Source organism: Sylvia atricapilla, unplaced genomic scaffold (genome assembly GCF_009819655.1).
Source record: "Sylvia atricapilla isolate bSylAtr1 unplaced genomic scaffold, bSylAtr1.pri scaffold_78_arrow_ctg1, whole genome shotgun sequence".
Classification (NCBI taxonomy): domain Eukaryota; kingdom Metazoa; phylum Chordata; class Aves; order Passeriformes; family Sylviidae; genus Sylvia; species Sylvia atricapilla.
Window position 1 is genome coordinate 73,187 of NW_027077162.1, and position 21,435 is coordinate 94,621.

The 21,435-nt window shown below is 53.6% G+C and overlaps 2 protein-coding genes, 1 long non-coding RNA gene and 1 pseudogene across 3 annotated transcripts; 1 reads left to right on the forward strand and 3 right to left on the reverse strand.

Moving 5' to 3' along the window:
- The first annotated feature begins 870 nt into the window (after nt 1–870).
- Nucleotides 871–6,668, forward strand: LOC136375047 (serine/threonine-protein kinase PAK 3-like). Its single transcript, XM_066340399.1, has 8 exons — nt 871–920; nt 1,370–1,514; nt 2,272–2,384; nt 3,043–3,160; nt 3,835–3,934; nt 5,011–5,207; nt 6,012–6,149; nt 6,567–6,668. Exons 1-8 carry the CDS (start codon nt 871–873, stop codon nt 6,666–6,668), a joined length of 963 nt encoding a protein of 320 aa, XP_066196496.1.
- A 3,483-nt stretch (nt 6,669–10,151) lies between these two features.
- On the reverse strand, nt 10,152–11,377 carry LOC136375048 (uncharacterized). The gene is made up of 2 exons (XR_010746031.1): nt 11,256–11,377; nt 10,152–10,575 (listed from the first exon to the last, which is right to left on the reverse strand). It is a non-coding gene; the product is annotated as an uncharacterized lncRNA (long non-coding RNA).
- Nucleotides 11,378–14,570: 3,193 nt separating this feature from the next.
- On the reverse strand, nt 14,571–19,381 carry LOC136375033 (Fc receptor-like protein 4; annotated as a pseudogene).
- A 670-nt stretch (nt 19,382–20,051) lies between these two features.
- Nucleotides 20,052–21,241, reverse strand: LOC136375046 (low affinity immunoglobulin gamma Fc region receptor II-like). The gene is made up of 2 exons (XM_066340397.1): nt 20,918–21,241; nt 20,052–20,665 (listed from the first exon to the last, which is right to left on the reverse strand). The coding sequence occupies exons 1-2, from the start codon at nt 21,219–21,221 to the stop codon at nt 20,337–20,339; spliced, it is 633 nt and encodes a 210-aa protein (XP_066196494.1). The 5' UTR covers nt 21,222–21,241; the 3' UTR covers nt 20,052–20,336.
- Between the last annotated feature and the right edge of the window lie 194 nt (nt 21,242–21,435).

Here is a 21,435-nt window from a genome sequence, read left to right on the forward strand (position 1 = left end):
CTTGGGAGAAAGAGGAATGGTCATTTTGGCAGTCACCCTTCAGAAAAGCCATGCAAAATAATTTTGGAGAAAACGGAAAATTAATCTGGCCATGAACTTGAGTAAAACCAGCCTTTGGGCTTGACCCATCCAGTTGGAGAAGTGACCATCAGAACAAACCCATGGCAGAGCCCTGCATGTGGCTGACAGCACCTTCCTAAGGCCTTGCATTTGAAAGAGGATCTGGGGCTAATCTCTGCCAGCCACTTTTCTGACACCAACTCCTTTGTTGTGTCAGAATTCCACAGGCTCTTCTGTTGAACCTGCAGCAGCAGTGTCACCTAAAGGAGCCTTTGCTGGTCCAGCTAAGAAGTGGAGCCCGGGCAGTTTGTTCAGCTCCAGCCCTGACACAGCTGCTGCCCAGCAACAGAAGATGGAGGACAACTCCCTGGAGCTCCTGAGTACGTCTTGTGTCTTTCTTCTCTGAGGGACAGTGTATTGTGTGCACGTGTCAGCAGAGCTGGACCAAATGATGCTGAAGGCCCCCTTGGGATTGGTTATAGCATGAGCTGCTTTGCTTTACAAAGGGAAAGGCATTCTTTTGGCAAACTGCTGCAAGGCAGAGAAGATGCCCTCCTCTCCCGGGAATGCATCTCCCTGTGCTTTGTTTTCTGTCAAGAGATTTCTTCACAGGACTGTAGAAAATCAGTGTCTGTGATGGCCATTTGTACTGCAGAGCTGCCTGCCTTGTTGCGGTCATTGTTGTTGTTGTTACCCAGCTGACCACAAAGGACTCAGAGCCCCAGACTGGGGTTGTATCTCTTGGAGGGTGGGGCCTCTGCTTTCAAGGGAGCATCTTGCATTTTGTTTCCCTCAGGGAAAATGGCGAGCATGGAAAATCCCCTGAGGAAATACACTGAACTGGAAAATCTTGGCAGAGGGTGAGTCCAACCACAGTTACTTCTACATAATCATGGGGCAGGTGATTTGCTGCTGGAACATCTATCAAGTCAGGCAAGCTGCAAACATATTCAGATGCTGGTGTTAGTCTGCCCCATCTCTCAGAACTGGCCAGCATTTGTAAGCGTAGTCAGAAGGCACTGTCAAAGACACTTCCATTTCATTACCAGACACAGCCACCCACCCCCTAGCATAGCAGTGAGATAACACTTCTCAGGAACAATTCTTCCTAAGAGTTGGCTGAAGTAAATAGTCTATGGTCAGGATAAAAACCTCCTAGTTTAGAAACTGAATTCCAAGATGAAAGAATCACCTGGCCTTTTGAGCTGAGGCACTAAACCCCAGTGCTTCAGGAACAGGCCCAGTGCCCATGCACTGGACAGGAAAACACATCATCTCCTTTCAGGCAGACCCCTCCTGCATCCTGCAGGTTTGAGGCATTTCCAGCAGAGATCTCCAGTCTGAGCTGGCTTTCAGTCCAAGACCTAAATGGCTTCTCCTTTCTTTGCTGCTCTTTTGTTTCTAGGACTTTTGGAGATGTTTGTAAAGCAGTCGACACTGCCACAGGAAGAGAGGTAAATGACAACTCTGCTGCTCTCCAGGGCTTTCCTCTCTGGTGTCAGCTGTGGCTGCAGCTGTGGGCAGAGCTTTGCTGCAAAGGCACAAGAGGCACAGCCTGGTGCCAGCCTGCCAACTGCATTTGGGATACTCTTTGTCCTGCTCAGCTGCCAGGAGGAAGGCAAGGAGGGCAGCGGTTCCTTTCAAAGAAGGACACTCTCCCTGGCTCTCAATTGCTCAAACAAAGGTGGTGCCTGAGAGCATCTCACTGCTCTCTGGGGATACAGCTTCAGAGTCCTGAATGCTCATTTCTGGCTGCCAGCAAATACATCTGAATGTTCCTGGCAGTTCCTTAGCCACGTGCTGTGCTGCACTTGGGAACTGCATGTAGGGAGAGATCTGCAAGGTGTCCCTAAAAGCCGCAAGCCCTGCCTATAGCCCAGGATGTATCCACAGAGTACCAAGGCACGCATTACTTCTTCTGAAGTACAGAGAGAGAAACAGAGAGTGTGCACACAGCTTTGTGGGTGATAGCTGAGACACGGTTGCTAACAAGTGGACAAGGCAAAACGTCAGTGGCCTGGTGTCCTGTAATTGGCCCCCAAAGGAGCAGAGAAATGAGCTGTTGGAATGTCAGTTCCTAATGACTCCCCTGTCTAATCACAAGGCACTTTGGCACGGCTCACCTGTGTCATTGCAAAATCACTTGTCCCATGTGTGTTGTGGTGTCATGCCACCAACTTCTAAAGTTACTGATTTTCAATGTCGTTCTAGGTGGCCATCAAGAAAATCAATCTTCAAGGACTGAGGAGGAAGCAATTAACCATTAATGAAATCACAGTCCTGAAGAGGAATCCAAATGCCCGTGTTGTGAATTATTTAGACAGGTGAGCAGTCATGGTCTTATCCCACAAATATTTGTTTCCATACTAAAAGCATGCAAAACTAAAAAAGCCACTTTGGACACTGGCAGAAAATAGAGCTGTTAATTATTGGTCAATTATTATTTCTCTACTCACCTCCAATAATGGGAAGAGAGTGCATTTTGTCTGCATGACTCTTCCCTGTCTTTCAAACACACAGTTGGAAAATTGTCCAAAAACCTGGGTCAATCCTACCATACTAAGTCAATACCCTGTAAGTTCACTGCCTCCATGTTGTTTCAGGATTGATTTTTTAAAGTTTCTTCAATGCTGATGAAGCATCCTGGAGAGGATTTCTCTTGGATTGTTGCCCCTCTTTTCCATGGCTGTCCATGCCAGGAACACTAGGGGCTTGTTTCCAGAAATACCACACGTGACAGGTTCTTAATCTTGGCTGTTACTAAAGCGCACTTTTCTCTTGCTGGCCATCTAAGACATCTCCTTTTTCACACATGTGCCGTTCTCCTTGAGACTGCACAGACTGCAATAAATGCACAGCCTTGAGGGAATGTCTATTCCTTTCATTCTGTCCTTATCACAAAGGGGCACAGAAAGAAGAATCAAGTAAAAAACCAATGTAGCCATGCATGTTCACCTGCATGGCCTTGTTTCCTTCTTTCAGCTACCTTGTGCATGAGGAAATCTGGCTGGTGATGGAGTACATGGATGGAGGCACTCTGAATGATGTCATCACTGAGGTTCGCATGTCAGAAGACCACGTTGCAAGCGTCAGTCGAGAGGTCAGGGATCCCAGCTGTGCTTCTGAGGGCTTGGGCAGGATTGTCTGGGAAAGGGGCTCAGAACAGGAGTGATTCCATGTGCCAGGCTTTGTTCCTGTGTCACTGGAATGCTCTGGGCAAGCAAGAGCATCTCAAGTGAACTGCCTGTCAGTGCCCCTGCACCCACTGGACTCTATTCCGATCCTCTTATCTCCTGTGTTGCATTCTCACTCTGGCTCTTGTATTTGCTATTTTCCATCTCACCTCTCTAAACTTTTGCCTGTCTGCACTGCATGCCTTGCCTGTAAAAGCAAAGGTGGTGGTGGCAGCATTTGAAAGGAACAGCAAAGGAAAGAGAGAGACTCATTTCTCTCAGTCCTCAGCTGAAAAGGTTAGCAGTGCAGCCAAAATGCTCTTTACCTCTGAGCACATCCACTGCAGCAGCAGTCATTCCGGCTGGTTTGCAGGGGAAAGTCTACACCAGCAGTTCCTGGTGCTCCTTGAAAAGCTGACATGCCTTTCTTTACAAAGGTGCTGCTCTGCTAGTGTTGGAGCAGCAAGCTCTTCCCCTCAATAGCACTGTGCTCTGCCATTACTCCCATTCCCCTGGAGAGGGGAATCTTTGAGACCTGTTTCTTTCCTTGTGTGATGAAGTCACATCACTGATTTTTGCCCTCCTGTTTCTGGTTTCTCAGTGCCTGAAAGGACTGGATTTTCTCCACTCCAACCATGTGATGCACCGAGATGTGAAGAGCCTCAACATCCTACTCAAAACTGATGGCTCTGTCAAGCTGGGTCAGTATATTCTTGGCCAGGTGCAGCATTCCAGGGATATGAGGGGTGTGGGGCTGCTTCTGAGTGACTGGCAGCCCCCAGAATGGTGCTGGTGGCAGTGCAGGGAGCCCTGCTGTGAGCTGACCACACGGTTACAACGTGCACAGAGCTATGGCAAGGAACAAGCAGTCCACAGTGGACATTGCTCTGTGTGTGTCTCCTCCAGAGGGAGGGAGCTACAAGTCTAAAGCTTCAGGGGAACAAAAGCCACTGCTGGAGGCAGTGTAAAAAATGTGGGGATTTTGGAAGCTGCCAATGCCATATTTCCTTGGCTAAAGTCCTGAGGAAAGAGAGCAGGGACAATTGTCCAGGAGATTCAACAGTGTAATGAATATGTTGTCCAGTCACCGTTGAACTGGGTTAACTGGTTTAATAAGGGTTATTAAACCCTTATTAAAGGGTTTTTAAACCCTAATAAGCAGCCAATTACAGAAAAATCCGGGGAGCTAGGAGGGGGGAGTAGCCCTTCTCCTTCTCACGGAGGCAGAGGTACACCTCTTACCACAGTCAGCTGGACAGGGGACCAAGATTCCCCTCAGCACCTCCTTTTATATTGCCATTCCTCCTTCCCATTGGTTCCCCCTTGGAGGTTACTGTCCATTGGCCAATTTTTCCCTGCTTCCAGGCTCTGGATTGGCTCATGTCCGGGGTCCGCCTCCTGCCTCACGGGGCATTGTGTGATTCGTTGTTACCATAGCCCGGACTCAGGAGATGATTGGCCACCAAATCTGTCCATCAGGAGGAGTCCTCAGGGTGCCCCTTTCCCTCTGTTCTCCCCTTCCCACTCTGCAGCATCGCCCATCAGATGCCCATACACCTTGCTCCTCCCCAGACAGCACAACCGGAATAAGAAAGCCCCAACCCAAACTGTACACCCCAAACGAAAACACCTGAACCCAAACCCTACACCCGAAATTGCAAAGATAAATTGATTTATAACAAACAGCACACTCTCAAACTTCTACTGGGAAATTCTTTTGCTTGCTTTCCTAATTGCACAGGATTCAAATAAAAACAGTCTCTTGCTTTCTCCCCAGCTGATTTTGGCTTCTCTGCTCAACTCACCCCTGAGCAGAGTAGACGGAGCTCGGTGATCGGGACTGCTTGGTGGATGGCGCCTGAAGTGGCAGAAGGTCGACCATATGGCCCCAAAGTGGACATATGGTCCTTGGGAATTGTGGGCATCGAAATGGTGGAACGAGAAGTTCCTTACAGGAATGAAAGTTCTCTCTCAGTAAGGTGTAAATACTCTCTGATGCCGCTGTTTTTCTCACCTATCCCACGTTCTGTGTGCTATTGGATAAAATCCCATTGCCAGCTGCTGGAACTACTTCCCCCACAGTCCCTTTCTGAAAATGTCCCTGCAGCACATCAGCATCTGCTGCTAGGCTGCATCAGTGGGGGAACTCAAGCCTTACCCCACACAAATCTCCATTCTCAAGCAACATTTTGCTTTGGCTTAGAAGTCTTTCCAGCTCTTTTGGCTGTGTAGATGGCCCTAAGAACAGGAAACAAGAATCTTAGAACTGGTATTGTCTTTCCTGAAATGAAGGAAAGAAACCCAAACTCAGCAAGGTCTCTAAACCAGTGGTTTGGAGAGAAGAAGTGCACCCCCATTCTTCTCACAGGGAAACTTGCCTGAAACCTGGACATGAGGGTGTGAAGGCCACCGAGTCTCTTGTGCTTCTTGTGCAGTGGTGCTGAAACACTCAGTGACCATCTTTCTTTCCTAACCCAAGCCACTTTCTCCATGTCACCATGTCTCCATGAAGCCTGGCCATGTGGAGAGCCTGCCAAAGCCACCCCTTTGTTTCCTGGCACTTTCTAGGATGGGCACATACCATTAATGCATTGACTTGAGTGTCCAGATGAGCAGAGAGGCTACAATAGGGATGGCATTTCTCCTTCTTCTGATTTGACCACAACAATTTTCCTTTTGCTGTGACTGAAATTTGCAGTCTGCTGAGTGACAGAGCTGCAGGTGCTTCCTGTGTGCCCAAACAGGCATTTTCATCCCAAGACGTTCCTTTTTCTCCAGGCTCAACTCCTGATAGCCACAAAAGGGATCCCAGAGCTGCGGCAGCCCAAGCTCCTCTCCCCTTGGCTGCGTGACTTCCTGAGCTGCTGCCTGCAGACAGACGAGGCGCGGCGCTGGTCTGCCAAGGAGCTGCTGCAGGTAAAATGCCCAGGGGCTGCAGGGGAAACAGTGTCCCAGGGATGGGCTCCTCCTGCACTCAAGTGCAAGGCATCAGATGAGCTCCCCTCCTCCTCACCTCCACTCTTGGTGCTGCTCAAATGAAAACAGTCAGGAATCCTCGACTGGGCTGGGCTGGCAGGGACCTGTAAAGGTCATCTGGTCCAAGTGCCCTGCAATGAGCAGGGACATCTTGAAAGAGATCAGGATGCTCAGACCTGAAATATTTCCGGGCCTGGGGCACTTGGCAGCTCTTGCAGCAAACCGTGCCACTGTTGCCACACTGTTTCTCCTTAGACCTACTTTTTAGAGTCAATCCCCTTTTCATTTAAAAAAGGCTAAGAGCCTTTGAGGCTTGGAAAGTAATGGCTCATTGTTGTTTTTTTTTCTTCTGCGCAGCATCCATTTGTAACATCAGCCAAGCCTAAAGCCAGCCTGGTGCCACTGATTGTTTCACTGAAGGAGTGGAAGGAGCATAGAAGAATGAGACGACCACTTTAGAACTATTTTGTCCATCACCAGTTTAGAGGATTGTAGAGTAGGACTGTAATTAGGATTTTAGAGTGGGATTGTAGCATAGGATTGTAGCTCAGTATTGTAGCTTCAGATTGTAAATAAAAAAAAAGTTTTGAAACCCCAACTCCTTTCAAAGATTCCCCTCCTTCTGAGCCTCTGAGAAAGCTCAACATTTCCTTCTGAACTGTCCATTTTTTCTTAGAGGTGGAAGGTGATGTTGATGGCTTCTCTGGTATGATTGGAAAGTGGGGAAGGTCTTCTTCAGTCATCCTCTCCAGACCACAGTGCCTTTGGCATATGGCCCACTGGCTGGGTTTTACCCAGCTGTGGCACTTGTGTTTGAGGCAGAAAGGGCAGTGGCATTTGCAGGCAGAACCAAAGGACGAGTGGGGCAGCCCAAATACCCTGTGCAGATGCAGGCCTTGAGCTGTGACTCGAGAGCATTTGGGTTCCTGCCACTTGCATTTGTACCCCTAAGCGCAGTGTCTCTGTCCGGAGGGGAGTTTTGCCGCAGTGGGAAAGCAGAAAGGTCAGGGAGGCTGCTCGGCAAGGCGCAGAGCTGGTGCAGAGCTGTCAGCGGCTGCGGGCTGAGCCCCGGCCCCGCCTTGCCCAGGCTGGAGCCCCGGCAGAGCCCCGGCAGAGCCCGCAGCAGCCTGAGCCTGGGCAGAGGCAGCTGCAGCGAGGCCCTTGGAGCTGCAAGAGGCAGCAGCCCGGCCCTGGGTGCCTCTGGGTGGCCCCGGGCGAATGCTGCGCTCTCGGAGCCCAGCTGGCAGCCGGCTGCTCCCGAGGGGAAGCGTCGCCGTGCTGGGCACAGCACAGACTGGTGCCTTTGGCCGTCCGGAGCCTGCCCAGGAGGAGAGAAAGGCAAAGCACAGCCGAGGGCTGCAGGCCTGGCCGAGGATCCCCAGCCTTGTGCCGGCTGCCCTGTAACTCCTGGCCAAGGTGAGCAGTGTGGGCAGCGCTCTGGGCACAGGGCAGGGAGCCGGGCTGCTCCGCAGGCTCCAGCACAGGGCAGCGTCCTTCAGGCACGGCGCTCCTGCCGGGGGAGCCGAGGCCAGCGGGAGGCAGGGACAGCTCCTCAGCTCACATCTGCAGGCGCCAGGGCCTCACTCAGCTCTGGGAGGAAGCGCCTGCAGTGCTGGAGTTCTGCTCTGAGCCACAGCAAATGGGGGAAATGCAGAGTGTCCTGCAGAAATATTCAGGGGCACCAGGCCAGCTTTGTGCTGTCTGGCACACAGCCAGCACTGTGCAATACAGCCCTGAGCTGCTGGGAGAGAGGTGTTAGAAAGGAGCCAACTCTTGGATGACATTGAAAGGGGGAAAAAGTCATCAAAGCAAAGAGAGCTGTTTCTTAGGAAGGATTCACCTGAGCTGGGTGTGTATCTCACCCTCCCCAGAGCCAAACACACACAACACACACTCCCACAGAATGCTGCTTTTTATTGCCTTGCCCAGCCCAGGGCAAACCGTGTCCCCTTTCCCTTTGGCTGGGTTCTAGGGAACTTAAATTCTCTCCCCATCATCTCCTTGTCTGTCACCTCCCCTCTTATCTTACTTCCCTTTTGGTCTGGTCTTCAACTTGCCCCCTCTCCCAGCTCACAGCAACACCCAACAAATTAACTAGAACAAATACAAACCCTAAATAACAATACCCAGGACCAACAACTTTCATTCTTTTTTCTAATAATCTTTCAGCTTCAGCCAAGTGTTACATCCTGTCTCACTGAGGGAATCGGGGATGAACCTGTGGCATGTGCTTGAGCAGTGAACTGATTTGGAGAGAGCAAAAGGGTTTCAGGAGGCAATTTGTGTTTTCTTACTGAATTGCTGAAAGAAAGACACATTGTGGCTTCAGTCAGCAAAAACATTTTCAAGGTGCATTGAGGAAATGCTTGTGAGCAATTCCCAGAGAAGGAAGGTGTTGAGAAAGTGTTGAACTGTAACAGATCATGAATTCCCTTTGCATTAACAGTGTTGAGCTCTCTATTCCCTCAGTGCAGTGATTAACAAGTGCAAGTGGCTACTTTAGCCTTGAGAACAGAGTAGTCCTCCTAAGAAGGTAGCTGGAAGGCATTCAAGGGGAAGAGAGTGGTTGTAGGTGGCTCTTGAACATCAGAGGAGAATTGGAGGAATGGGATGTTCCCCAAATGACCACCAGAGACCCTCAAGAGAGCCCTGCTCTCCTGTCAGTAACTTCTGAGAAGTGATTTCAATATGTCAACTAATTTGAGGGAATTTAGTTTAGCCTGTAAGTTCCAACAAAGCAATGAGTAGGTCTTATTTCCATGGTTACAAATGAGTAGGTGAGATTTCTGAATGGGCAAGTGTTAGGAAGGTAATTCCCCACACACCCAGCACTGAAATAAAGTCATGTCTCCTTTCTCACACTCACCTGGCACCAGGGATCAGGCCCTGCTTGGTAACTTTCATTTCAGTCACTTGTATTGACAGGTGAGAATGAAACCTTTTCCAGCTGTTTCCCTCGGGTTTCCCTTTCTGGGGGCCAAAGCTCTGTGCTGCAGGTGGCCCGGGTGTGTGCAGAGCAGTGCAGCCTCCACAAAGCCCTTGGTTTCCCCACAAGTCATCATGGTTTGTGTCCAGGTGTGCCCAGCTGTGGCAGGAGAAAGAGCCCGCGGTGCAGTGGGCGCCGTGCCCTGCCCAGCCAGGGCTCTCTGGCACAGAGGAGCAGCAGCCCCAGCACCTTTCCACCCACTCCTGCCTTGGCCTCCCCTGGGACACAGGAGCCTCTGGAAATCAGCACCACCTGGCGCCTTCCCAGCCTGGAGCAGCTCCTGCTGCTGGGCACATCCTGCACTTGTACTGCTTCCACACAGGAATCCAGGCAGAGGGGAGACGGACAGACAGAGAAGCCCTGGGCTTGTGCAATAAATGGGCAAATGCATGGGGGAATGTGTTAGGAATTATTTCAGCTGTTATGCCAATACTGCCTTCTCTCCTTTTCTCTCTTCACATTTCCTGCTCTTTTCCCTCTCACATTTCCACCCCTTCCCCCTCTGGAGTCTCACAGTTTTTCTCTCATGTTTGCCTCCCAACTTTTATTCATTTTCCCCATCCTTTTCAGCTCCCTTTCCTCACACTTGACCTCTCACATTTCCCCACCTTCCCACTGTATTCTGCTTTTTCTTCCCTCATGTTTCTCATCATATTCCCCTCACTTATCCTGGCGTTTTCTCCTTTCATGTTTCTCTCCTTTCCCCAGTCATTTTTCTGCAACTTCTCATGTTTCTCACTTTTGCCCTCATGTTTCTCACCCTTTCCCTCTCACATTTCTCACACATTTCCCCTCACGTTTATCATTCTATCCTTCTCATGTTCCTTATACTTTTCCTGTCACATTTTGTGCCAATTTTTCCACTCCTGTTTTGTGCCACTTTTCCCATCAAACGTCCCACCCTTTTTTTCTCCCTTCATGTTTTCTACCTTTTTCTGCCCTCTGGTTTCTCACTCTTTTCCCCTCAGGATTCTCACAATGTTCCCCTCACATTTGCTGCCTGTTTCTCTCTCTTTGCCAGTAAAGTTTCTCACTCTCTTCCCCTCACAGTTTCCCTCCATTTTCCCTCTCTATGTTTTTCAGCCTTTCCTGCTCATGTTTCTTAGAGTTTTCCCATCGTATTTCCTGCCTTTTCCTCCTCTCATCTTCCTCTCCTATTTTCACTCACATTTTTCACCATTTTCCCCTCAGTTTTCTCACCCTTTTCCCACTCAGGTTTCCTACCCTTTTCTTCCCTCACATTCTTTCCTTTTTTCACTCTTATTTCTCGCACTTGCCACTTCATGTTTTCTTCCTGTTTTCCCCTCACATTTCTTAACCCACTGGTTCCTGTCAGTGACTGTTCCTCTCCAGTAGTTGATGGGCTTCTCTTCTTTTTCCCTGTGATTTGTTAAAAAAATATGGATATTGATCTAATACCAATATCCAACTATGACAGACAAAGACTCTTTAACAGTTTGAAGTTAGAAAGTGGATGTTTATTACGATGCCGGGCAGCGTGTGGGATAGCTCCCAAATACACACCGCAATTTACAGATGATCACAGGGTCTTTTTATGTCCAAAAGTGTTGAATACCCAAAACACAAATGCATATTTATGACTCTGGTCCATCCCATTCCCCGCTTCGTATGGTAATTAGCCAAAAAGCAATTAAGCATGCGTAGTTTGTTCTTTGAAATGGGTTGGTGGTCCTTCTTATGGGGTGGGGTCTCAAAATGATGAAGTAAGATGCGTCTTCCTCACTTTGCCTTTTTAACCTTTTAGTGTTGGTGACACCTGGATCCTGTTTTCTCAAGACTATCTGATTTATGATCACATTGTGTTCTTGGAGTCTATTGATTAAGTTGACAGGTCTCCTGATTTATCAGTTCCTTAAATCCAGCTTATGTTTAAAAAAAAGGGAAGTTTACCTCAACAATGTCTGTTTTGTAAGGGGAAGTCTACATCAGCAATATCTAGTTTAACTAAAGTCCTTTATTCTTTAAAATGTAAAGAGAAGTCTACATCAGCAATATCTAGTTTAACTAAAGTCCTTAATTCTTTAAAATTAATATCTCACCTGCAATCCCCTACTCCAAAGGATGGGTGCCAGGGCAGCGCTCCAAGAAGCCCCTGCCTGTGTGTCTGCTGAACAAAAGGGCTGTGCTCAACTTGGACAGTGCCCTGAAGAACAACGTATACTGCAGTAGGGGACGGGCTGGGGACATGATGGGATAGTCTGGGGGCTCAGTGGCGGATGGCGTTCCTCGGACTGAGGGATCTCAGGGCATATGAGGAACCAAGGATAGGTGTCCAGGACAATGGGGGTCCAGAGGAATTGGTGTCTCCATGCCTGGTGGCATTCGGGGATGGAGGTCCTTTGGGAACACGGTCCCCAGGGATTTCAGATCATGTGATGTGGATCCCAGGGTTGTGGTGCACAACAAAAATGGGGACTCTGGAAAATTTGGGTTCTTAGGGAAGAAGCAGCCCAAGGGATGGGATCAACTCAATGGTGATCATGGGCAATGGGAGTCCGGGGATGGGTCCCAGAGAGGAGAGACCCAGGGAATGGGGGTCCCATGGTTGGGTTCCCAGAGGAATGGGGGTCCCAGGGATGGGCAGTGGTTGGATGGGCACAGGGGTCACTGCTCTTTTCCTGGGTGCCTCAGATTTTGGGTGACTCAGAGCCCAGCACAGCCCCCACATGTGCTCACGGCCAGGGGTCAGCCCAGGGTTGAGGCTCTGGGTCTGTGCCCCACACACCCCGGGGCTTTTTCCCATGCCCCCATTTCCTGGCTCAGCCATCCCAGGGAACACCTGAGCAGGTAACGGTGGGGGGATCCCAGGAAGGGGCAAAGGAGGTGGGAGGTGCAGGCAGTGGTTGGGGGTCTGTGGAAGATGAAAGATTTTCACTTTCTCTTTCCTGCAGCACAAGGAAGAACTCCTTCCTGCCTGGGGCTCCATTCCCCAGCTGCTCTTGCTGGCTCAGATCCTGCAGGGGATGAGTGAGAATGGAGAAGTCTGGACCCCTCCAGGAGCTGCCATCCCCCAGGACAGAACCCCCTTGGCCAGCATGTGTCCCCCCCAGGACAGGACCCCCCTGGATGTGCCCACCAGGACAGATCGCGCTCTCCATGTGACACTCGGCGCAAACGGCCTCTTCCTTGTGCTGCAGGAGAGAGAAAGTGAAAGTGTTGGGAGGGCACAGCTGGACACTCCCGTCCCCCACAGCCTCCCAGCCCTCCCTACATTCCCCTCACCCCTGATGCCCCCAGACCCATTCCCTGCTCAGCTGCTCCCCAGAATCTTGAAGGCAAGAACTGGGGCTTGTGCTATTGTGAAATTGAGGGTGTAATGGTTCGAGTGCACAGTAGAATTATTTACTCTTTTTCTGCTGTGAGGTACAAACAGGAGTAAAGCAAAGTGGACTGTAAACTTTAAAGAATATATATAAAGAGATTAATTACCAAAACCACAAGAGACAAATCAAAATTAATAGCAATCAGAATAAAACCTTCAAAACACCTCAGCTCCACCACAACTTTCCTTTGCCTTCTCACAAACCAAGTATACAGACAAAACTTGGAACCCTTGCTCACTTTACTACCTATAAAGTAGTCTTTCATCAGTTTCTTTTAGAGAGAGAAGTCTCTTTTGGTCTGCCATGGAAACTTCCCCACAAGAAAGAACAGTTCTCTTGTGGATTTTTAGTTCTCACAAAAGCAGCTGCCGGGGAATCTGCATTTGTGAAGTCCCTCCCATATCACACAGCCTTCCCACAGCTGCGTCATGGGCCACGTAAACTCATGAGGTACTATTTTAAAGAGGAACCGTTCAAAAGCAAAGGTTTTCTTCCTCTCTAGAAACAGAGAGCTTTTCTCTTTCTAGGGGCAGACCTTCCTCTTCATCTCATATCTCTCTCTCTCTGTTCTAGCTTCTCATAGGATCACAACTACTTCAATATTTACTTAGTTTACCACAAATACCTTTGCTCAGATCTACAATTTGAAAACTCTCATCTCCCCATCCATGCCTTGCACCACTTCGACAGATATTCTAGTACATCACAGTCCACTGCCATGGCTTACAAAAGAAGTTCAGCCTAAAACCAAGGCATCTTCTTGTTGTCTTGCCATCTAAGATTCAGCTCCTCCTTCACTGACTTTGATATCTTCATGTTGTCTCTCTTCCTGGTTTCACTCTGTCCTTTTGTCTCACTTAAGAAAGGATTTAATGTTTTGCAAGTTTTACCTGTGCAAAGAAAGGCTCTTGCAGCTCTGCAGAGGCTGTGATGGTTCCCCCGGGCAGTGTCCAAGGAGGTAAATTCAGGCCGTGCCAGGGCTGGGCCAGGATCTCAGGGGCTCTGGCTGCATTCCATTTTCAGCTGTGGGGCCACTCTGCATGGCTGCAGAGCTGCCCCTGCTCTTGGCCACAAGATCTCTCCAGCTGCTGGCGCCTCTCCCTCCACAAGGGCTCTTGGTGCCGGCGGCTGGAGCTGTTCCTTGTAAAGAATTCTTCCCGAGCCGCGCTGGGGGTTCCCCCCGTTCCTGTGCCCGGCAGCGCTGGGGCCCGGCCCGGCCCTGTGAGGCCTCCCGGGGCCGCCATGGGGGCGGCTTGAGCGGCACCGTGTCAGCAGCCGCTGGAGGCTGATCCGGCCGGGACGGGGCATTCTCTCCTCCCCTGCCCTGCCCGGGAGCCGCCGGGCCCGGCCCTGCCAAGGCGACAGCAGCGGCCGAGCCCACGCCACCTGGGGACCTCTGCCCAGGCAGGGACAGAAGGGAGCTTGTCCCGGGGTTCTTCTCATTTGAGCCTGTGTGGCCACAGAGGCGTACCTAGCTCTTGAACTGGTTCTGCAGGTTGTCAATATTCAAAGTTAATGACTGATTGGTTTTGCCACAGGTTTTCTTCAATCAATGCAAAACCAGCACAGACATGTACTGTAAGACAATGTGGCAAGGGTAAACCAAGCAAAAGAATTCCTGGAACATGTAAACCCAAAGAATGTTTCAAATATATATTATCTTCAGTATGTATTTCAGTAATACAATGAAAAGGTACATAAGAAGAATTCTTATACCTAACCGTATGCCTCTGGCAGGTTCCAAGGACCCAGCACCTCGGTTTCCTCTCCCATTTATCCCATATTAAACATATGAAAATATTAAAGAGTGAGCCTTGTTTCTCAGAGTTTAATCAAATGGCTGAATTTCAGGTACAGTAAGTGGGAAAAAGGATTGGGTGCCCAGCCAGACACGAGGTGGCAGAATGAGGAGTCTTGTGGGATGCAAGGAAGAGGAAGAAGGGACCACTGAAGGAAATCGATGCCCCCTAGTACTGCCAGTGTCCCCCAGTGTCACAGCATGCTCTCAAACGTGTCATGGGGGTCCTGCTGTCACTTGCAAGGTGCCGAAAGCTCTGCGTTGGTCACTTGTGGATCTTTAGGTGGGGCAGGGCCAGGGCACACTCATGGGGGCCCTGAGAGTGACACTGGTTGTGGGGATCTAGGTGCGGGGTGACACCTGTGGATGACGTGTCCCTGTCCCCCTGCACTCACCCTCTGCCCACTTGGTACCCACGATGTGGGTGTCCAGCACTGCCCTCTCTTCTGGCGGGGTCCTGTAGGGGGAAGTGGGGTCTGAGGGGTGTCTGGGGAGGGGGAAAGGGGAATCCCGGCCATAGCCCCCCACTCACCTGTCCTGGGGTTTCCTGGCAGCTGCAAGGAAAAGAGGACGGGCTGACTGTGGGGACCCTGGGAACCCGAACCCTTCCTGGGAGCTCGGCAGCTATAACCACTCACTAGACCCATAAATTCCCACTGTTGCCCTGATTCCCCCCCAAACACTCCAAGCACTGCTGAACCCCCCAGAACTTCTGCACCTCCGCTTTGCCCCCAACAGCCCCGGTATCCCCACCCTCTAAGTCCCCAGAACCCCAAGCCAGGCAGGGAAGGCCATGTCCCAAGCTCCCTCAGGACCCCAGAAAGATCCCCTCACATCCCTGCATGGCCCTCCAAGAGCTCCCTAAACCCTCCAAGAGCTTCCAGTGCCACATCAATGTTTTTCAAAGCCCATCCAGGGATGGACCTGGAGCCCAACCAAGACCCTCCAAATTTTCCACAGAACCCCCAGGACCCCCAACCAAGATCACTGTGGGCTCCGTTTCCCCCAGCTCAGGGGCCCTGGGTGCTTCCCCAGATCTGCTCCCACTCTGGGGACTTCCCCTCCCTCCAGTACCGGCATCCCTCCCCATCGTCACCCACCCCAGCGTTGCCAGCAGTGACAGCCCCCGATGACAGCCAGGAGAAGGACCAGGAACAGGAGGGTCCTGCCGACATTCACAGCCACTGCTGGGGACAGAGGGGGACACATCGGGGTCACCCTGAACCCCGGGGGTCCTGAAAACCCCAACAACCCCTTGTGAGCCCACCTGTGACCCAGGGTGAGCCAAGGGTCACCTCCAGGGCCAGCTCAGGGCTGAGTGCCCAGAACACGCGGTGCCCATCCTGTCCCAGCTGGTTGGTGGCCACACACTGGTAGGTGTCTGAATGTCCCACATCGACGTCCCCAAGCTCCAGGACAGGACCCTGGGCCACCTCCCGGCCATTGTGCAGCCAGGTGAAGTTGACAGGGGCTGAGCCCACCTGCACTGAGCAGCACAGGTTCACAGGGTCACCTGCATGCACCTGGTGTGACAGGGGACCGGGGGTGATGGTGGCATTGGCCATGGGCACTGTGGGGAAATAGACAGGGCTGAGGCTGGAGGGAGCAGCAGACACTCCATGTGGGTCTGGGGTACAGGGGAGGATGGAGAAGATATGGGGGGCTGTGATTGAAGGACACCCAGAACCAGTGGGCCCAGCTTTCACAGGACTGTGGACTGTGGTAGTGGTGGCCTTTAAAAAGTAAAGTGTGGTACTATAGTTGGGCTGAGGGGATGATGGTTTGGATGGGGGATGCTGTGGGTCCCACTCACTCAGTACAGTGAATTCAGTGCGAGGGTCGCAGCCACACTGTCCCTATCGCTGACCCGGCACTGGTAGTGGCTGCTGTCCTTGTCCCTAACATGCTGCAGCTCCTGTCAGAGGTCTGTGCCCAGCAGTGCCCCCGAGCCCCCCTGGTGCCAGGTGAAGGACAGGGGACCTGTCCCTGTGGCAACTGCACAGCTCAGCACCATGCTGTCCCCCAGTGCCACCTGTCCCATGGGGGGCTGCGCTGACAGGGACACCCCTGAGAGTGGGACCCCTGAGGGTGAGTAAGACATCAGGGGACATTGAGAGACATGGGTGCAGGGCAGAGAAAGTGCAGGGAGATCCCACTGAGGTATGGGGCAGAGCTGGGGGAGGCTTGGAAAGGCACTCCAAGGAAGGATGGGGGATTCAGGGAGGGGACACCTGGAGAGGGGTGAAGGGGGACTCCAGAGGGGGTGTGTGGGGACCTGAAGACTTGGGGGGAGATCAGAGAGGGATGGGGTTGACCCAGTTATGGTGATGGGAAACAGGGAAGGATGGGGGGACACCAAGCGGAACTCAAGCAGTGATTGGGGGATCTGGACAAAGTTTATGGGAAACATGAGGGTACCCACATAGGGCTGGGGGACCTAGTGATGGACCAGGGAATGGATGGGAAACCTGCCACAGGAATGGGAGGACCAGGCAGGGGAGGGGACGTGGTGAGGCTGTGGTGGCTCCCCTTGGCCAGCCCCGCACTCACTGCACACCGTGATGCAGAGCCGGGTGCTGCTCTTCCACATGGCCCCCCCTCAGATGTAATTCCCCGCGTGGGAGACCCCCATGGCGGGCACCAGGAGCTGTGGGGACACCTGCGGGCCCCCCACCAACTGCCCATCCCGGTAGAAGAGGTGCAGGAGGGGGGCTGGAGGCTGCAGGGGACTGGGGGTGCTGAGCCAGCTGAGATTGAGGGGGGACCCCTCAATGAGCTTGGTGTGACCCTTCAGCACCAAGACTGTGCTGTGAAGAGCTCTGTGAAGAGCTCTGGGAAGGAGAGGGGAGGGGAATTTTTGACCCCGGGTCCCTGGGTAGGGGCTGTAGGGGTGCTGAGGTGTGGGGTGCTCACCGTGCACTGTCACTGTCACTGGCGCTGACTCCTGCCACTCCTGTGATACGCCAGTGTTCAGCCAGCCGCTGCAGCGGTAGCTGCCACTGTGGTTCAGCTGCAGAGGGGACAGGGACAGCTCGGTCCCACTGAGGGACCTGTTCACCTCCACATCCCCATGGTAGAATTGCACCCCAGTGACCGACATGTCCTGCCAGCATCGGCAGCGCAGTGTCACCGTGTCCCCCTCCAGCAGCGCCCACTTTGGCACTTGCAGCACCAGCCAGTCTGGCGGACACATGGATCTTGTCACACCTAAGGGTCCCGTTTTCATGGGTACCCCCCCACTGAGTCACACCCAAATTAACAGAGGTCCCCAATTCCACAAACAGCGTCCTCCCACACTGGGATGCTCTGGGATGTCCCCATGTGCAGGAGACAGGCTCTGGTCATACCGGGAGGGATGCATGGAGTGAAGACCACCCAGAGCCCTTGGGGTCCCCCAGGTGCCTGGCTGGGGGCGCCCAAACCCCCCTCACCAGTTAAGACTCTCACAGGGGGGCTGAGTCCACTGCCAGGTCTGTCACACATGTAGGTGCCAAAATCAGTGACAGTGAAGTTGTCAGGTCACTTTGGCCACCATTGTTGCCCATCCTTGTACCAGGTGGTGGCACCGGTGGTCCCCGAGCCCTGGCAGGTCAGTGTCACCCGGTCCCACAGCACTGCCGGCGTCCAGGGGGCCTCCACCAGGAGCTGGGTGGTCTGGGCATCTACGGGTGACAGGGGACACCAGCCTGCCAGGGCCACCACGGGGCTGGGGACAGCAGGGTGGGGACATGGCATCCACCGAGGACTCACCAGCGAGGCTGAGGGTCTGGGCTGGAAGGGAGAAGGTACATGGGCTGGGTGGGGGTGGCCCCATGGAAGGAGAGGTATAGGGGCAGATGTCTCAGAGACTGGGGAACTGCAGCCACCCTATATTCAGGCAGGATATGGGAACATTGTGGACACTCCTGGCATGGGGACTCCATGCTGGCACAGGTCACCCCCACCACCTCTATGGCCTGTGTCCCCACGGCCCATCTGCATGGGGCTTGTCCCCTTTTCCCTGTACCTTCATCCCTGTCACCCTGTTCCTGTCCTCTCAGCAGCACCAGCCCCATAATTCCTCTCCCCACATTCCGGTCTCTCCATTCCTGTGTCACTTCACCAGTCCCCATGGCCACTCCACAACCCTGATCACCTCATTGCACTGACTCTGATGGCCTCGGGGACCTCAGGGGACCCCACAGCCCCCCTGTGCCCCCTCCCCACTCGTCTCTCCTTCACCAGGGCCCATCCCCGGGGTGTCAGGCCCGTGCCCAGGGCACTCACCCCAAAGTAGCAGTGCCACCTTCCCGGCCATCCCCGTGTCCCCAGCCATGTGGACTGGCTGTCACTCGCTGCTGTGGCCACCGGTCCCCTGTGTGGCAGCTCTTCAGATGAAGAGGAAGGAAGCGAGGTTAGGTCTCATCCCCACGTGTGGGTGGCCCTTAGTGGGGGTAGGGTGGGGGAAAGGTGGAGACACAGTAGGGGACAGGCTGGGGACATGATGGGATAGTCTGGGGGCTCAGTGGGGCAAGGTGTTCCCAGGAGTGGGGGTGGCTCAGGGGTTGTGGGGAACCAAGGATGGGTGTCCATAAGAATGGGGGTCCAGGGAAATTGGGGTCTCCGTTCCTGGGGACATTCAGGGATGGAGGTCCTTTGGGAACAAGGTCCCCAGGGATTTTGGGATATGGCATGTGGGTCCCAGGGTTGGGGGTACGAGGATAAAAGAGTACCCATGGGAAGAGAGGTTCTGGGAAAAGAGGCAGCCCAGGGGATGGGATCAAGGCAATGGTGTTCCTGGGCAATGGGAATCCTGGGATGGGGGTCCCAGGGAGGAGAGACCAAGGCAATGGGGGTCCCATGGTTGGGTTCTCAGAGGAATGGGGGTCCCCAGGATGGGCAGTGACTGGGTGGGCACAGGGGTCACAGCTCCTTCCCTGGGTGCCTCAGATTTTGGGGTGACTCAGAGCCCAGCACAGCCCCCACAGTGTGCTTATGGCCAGGGGGGCAGCCCAGGGTTGAGACTCTGGGTCTGTGCCCCACACACCCAAGGGCTTTTTCCCATCCCCCATTTCCTGGCTCAGCCATCCCAGGGAACACCTGAGCAGGTAACGGTGGGGGGATCCCAGGAAGGGGCAAAGGAGGTGGGAGGTGCAGGCAGTGGTTGGGAGGCTGTGGAGGATGAAAGATTTTCACTTTCTCTTTGCTGCAGCAGAAGGAAGAGGCCATTTATGCTGAGCTGATGCCGTGGATTCTGTCCTGGGGAGGCACATCCAGAGAGAGGTCCTGCCCTGAGGGAAAAGGGCTCCTCTGCTGTGGTTGATGCCTGGGTCTTGGACCAGGGGCATCTCCACTCTGGGGGTGCCACATCCTTTAGGAGCCCCTTTGTGCATCCTACAGCAGCGTTTGGTTGTGGATAACACAGAGTGAAGGACAGGGGACCTGTCCCTGCGACCACTGTGCAGTTCAGCACCAGGCAGTCCCCCAGTGCCACCTGTCCCCCGGGGGGTTACACCCACACAGACACCTCTGAGAGCAGGACCCCTGTGAGAGAGGGGACACCAGGGAACAGTGAGGGACACAGGGGGCGGGAGATGGAGATAGGCAGGGGGACCAGTGTGAGGAACAGGGAGTGCTGAGCTGGGGAGTGGCCTGGAAAGGAACCCAAAGGAAGGATGGGGGGTTCAGGGAGGGGACACCTGGAGAGGGATGGGGGTTGTACCCCAGGCAGGGTGTGGGGACCAAGGGAGGGGATGGTGGGATCCAAGGATCATGGGAGGAGATCAGAGAGGGGTGGGGTTGACTCAGGGATGGATGAAGTGGCCCAGTGAGGGATGAGAGGATCAGGAGGGGGACTCGAGCAGTGATGAGGGGACATAGAAAATGTTTACAGGAAAGATGGGGGTGCCCACGTAGGGATGGGGGTCAATGGGTGAGAGACCTGGAAATGGATGAGGGACCTGCAGCAGGGATGGGCGGTCTGGGTAGTAATGGGGCTCCACAGGCAGGGCTGGGGGTCCTCATATTGGGCTGAGTGTCCCCAGGCAGGGGACAGAGGGAGGCTGTGAGGGGTGAGGCTCACCGTGCACTGTCACTGTCACCGGCGCCGAACTGTGCCAGTTCTGTGATCCCCTGTAGTATACCTGGCCCCGGCAGTGGTAGCTGCCACTGTGGTTCAGCTGCAGAGGGGACAGGGACAGCTCGGTCCCATTGAGGGACATCCTCACCTCCTCGTCCCCATGGTAGAATTGCACCCCAGTGACCGACATGTTCTGCCAGCCCCGGCACCGCAGTGTCACCGTGTCCCCTTCCACCAGCAGCCATGCCGGCACCTGCAGCACCAGGGAGTCTGTGGGGCGAGGGGGGTCCTGTCACACCAGGGGGTCTTGTTTTCTTGGGGACCCCGCATTGAGTCACACCCAGAGCACCCGGGGTCCCCGACTCCAAAAAGAGGATTCTCCCACACTGGGATGCTCTGCGATGTCCCTGTGTGCATGGGATGGCCTCTGGTCACACCAGGGGTTGACCCAAGGAATGGAGCCCACCCAGATCCCTTGGGGTCCCACAGGTGCCAGGCTGGAAACACCCAAAGCCCCCTCACCTGGTAAGACTCTCACGGTGGGGCTGTGCCCACTGCCAGGTCTGTCACACGTGTAGGTGCCTCTCTCGGTGACAGTGAGGCAATGGTCTCTGTTCTGCTCCCAGCGCTGCCCATCCTTGTACCAGGTGGTGTCACTGGTGGTCCCCAAGCCCTGGCAGGTCAGTGTCACCTGGTCCCACTCCACTGCCAGCATCCAGGGGGGCTCCACCAGGAGCTGGGTGGTCTGGGCAGCTGTGGGTGAGATGGGACACCAGCCTGCCAGGGCCACCATGGGGCTGGCGAGAGTGGGGTGGGGACATGGCATACCCAGATGACTCACCAGCGAGGCCGAGAGTCTGGGCTGGAAGGGAGAAGGGACAGGGCTGGTTGGGGGTGGCACTGTGGGGAGAGAGGTCTGGGGGCACGGGGTGTGGGGACTGTCCCTGGACTGTCACCAGACGGACACTGGTGTGGCACAGATGTCTCGGAGATTGGGGAACTGCAGCCACCCAATGCTCAGGCAGAATATGGGGACATTG

Coding starts and splice junctions, on each gene's coding strand:
- LOC136375047 (XM_066340399.1), top strand. CDS start 871: ATGGAAAATCCCCTGAGGAAATACACTGAACTGGAAAATCTTGGCAGA. Junction 921..1,369: donor CTGGAAAATCTTGGCAGAGG/GTGAGTCCAACC, acceptor TGCATCCTGCAG/GTTTGAGGCATTTCCAGCAG. Junction 5,208..6,011: donor GGAATGAAAGTTCTCTCTCA/GTAAGGTGTAAA, acceptor CTTTTTCTCCAG/GCTCAACTCCTGATAGCCAC.
- LOC136375046 (XM_066340397.1), bottom strand. CDS start 21,221: ATGCCATGTCCCCACCCCACTCTCGCCAGCCCCATGGTGGCCCTGGCA. Junction 20,666..20,917: donor CACCGTGAGAGTCTTACCAG/GTGAGGGGGCTT, acceptor CTCGCCCCACAG/ACTCCCTGGTGCTGCAGGTG.